Below are 933 nucleotides of genomic sequence, written 5' to 3'. Positions count from 1 at the left end.
ATTGTACAAACACTTGAACTGTCTGTTTTATCTCTTGTCATGATTCAGGATGTCCTGGTGGACCAGGTGCCAGATGTTCAGAGACCCTGGATAAAGAAGTTGTTTGGCTTTACTGTGCTCAAACCCACTGAAAGGTCAACAACCACATTATGCGCACAAATGCTTGCCTGCTTGTTTGTCGTATTTGATGCAAATCAACTGGCAAGTGTATTTATTAAGACTGCAGTCCTGCTTGTGGGTTGCCTTTCAGGTATGGCCATGTTCTGTGTGGCTGGATTGCTGGGCATGAGTCCGAGTATATGGAGACGCTGTCTGAACAGGAGGTCACACAGGCCATCACACAGCTTATTCGTAGGTTTACAGGTCAGTTTAAATGAGTACTGGGAAACATTGCTTCTCCACTGAGAGTGTATTACTTCCCATTACAAGTATTTTACATACTTTGTTCCTTAACTGTGGTCATTGTAAAATGATCTAGGGTATGTCAGCACTCATAGACTAACTGTGTGTGTTTAGGTAACCCTGTCATCACCCCGAGGAGAATCCTGCGTTCCCAGTGGTTTCATGACCCCTGGACACATGGATCCTACAGTTACCTTGGAAAAGGCTGCTCAGCACAGGACTTGGAGAACATGGTGGAGCCCCTGCCTACGAAGGGATCACAGTCACAAGTACCTGCATGTTCATACTCAAAACAGAAATGTGTACACAGCCACACATACATAATTAACCAAGGTTTGTGACTCTTCATTCTAACGGCCTTGGTTTGCTTCAGCCCCTACAGGTGTTGTTTGCTGGAGAGGCTACTCATCCCTCCTTCTTCTCTACCGTCCATGGAGCTCTGCTCACAGGGTGGAGAGAAGCCGATCGACTCATCTCTCACTACTCCTCCGTTGGTCCCTCTCAGCCAGCCACGTCAAAACTTTAAAATAA

General features: G+C 46.2%; 1 protein-coding gene across 1 annotated transcript; it reads left to right on the top strand.

Annotated features, from left to right (window-relative positions):
• Window positions 1–19: 19 nt before the first annotated feature.
• LOC109954186 (peroxisomal N(1)-acetyl-spermine/spermidine oxidase-like) lies at window positions 20–928 on the top strand. The gene is made up of 4 exons (XM_020589585.1): window positions 20–134; window positions 251–363; window positions 517–671; window positions 776–928. Exons 1-4 carry the CDS (start codon window positions 40–42, stop codon window positions 926–928), a joined length of 516 nt encoding a protein of 171 aa, XP_020445241.1. The 5' UTR covers window positions 20–39.
• The last annotated feature ends 5 nt before the right edge of the window (window positions 929–933 follow it).

The sequence above is a fragment of the Monopterus albus genome, unplaced genomic scaffold, assembly GCF_001952655.1.
Source record: "Monopterus albus unplaced genomic scaffold, M_albus_1.0 scaffold4224.1, whole genome shotgun sequence".
Taxonomy (NCBI): domain Eukaryota; kingdom Metazoa; phylum Chordata; class Actinopteri; order Synbranchiformes; family Synbranchidae; genus Monopterus; species Monopterus albus.
Note: the sequence above shows the minus strand (reverse complement) of the source record. Positions and strands in the feature narration are given on the sequence as shown.

Bases quoted from the DNA above. Each gene is read 5' to 3' on its own strand.
- LOC109954186 (XM_020589585.1), top strand. From the start codon at position 40: ATGATTCAGGATGTCCTGGTGGACCAGGTGCCAGATGTTCAGAGACCC. The intron at 135-250 runs GTCAACAACCAC...GTTGCCTTTCAG, and splicing joins GTGCTCAAACCCACTGAAAG to GTATGGCCATGTTCTGTGTG. The intron at 364-516 runs GTCAGTTTAAAT...GTGTGTGTTTAG, and splicing joins GCTTATTCGTAGGTTTACAG to GTAACCCTGTCATCACCCCG.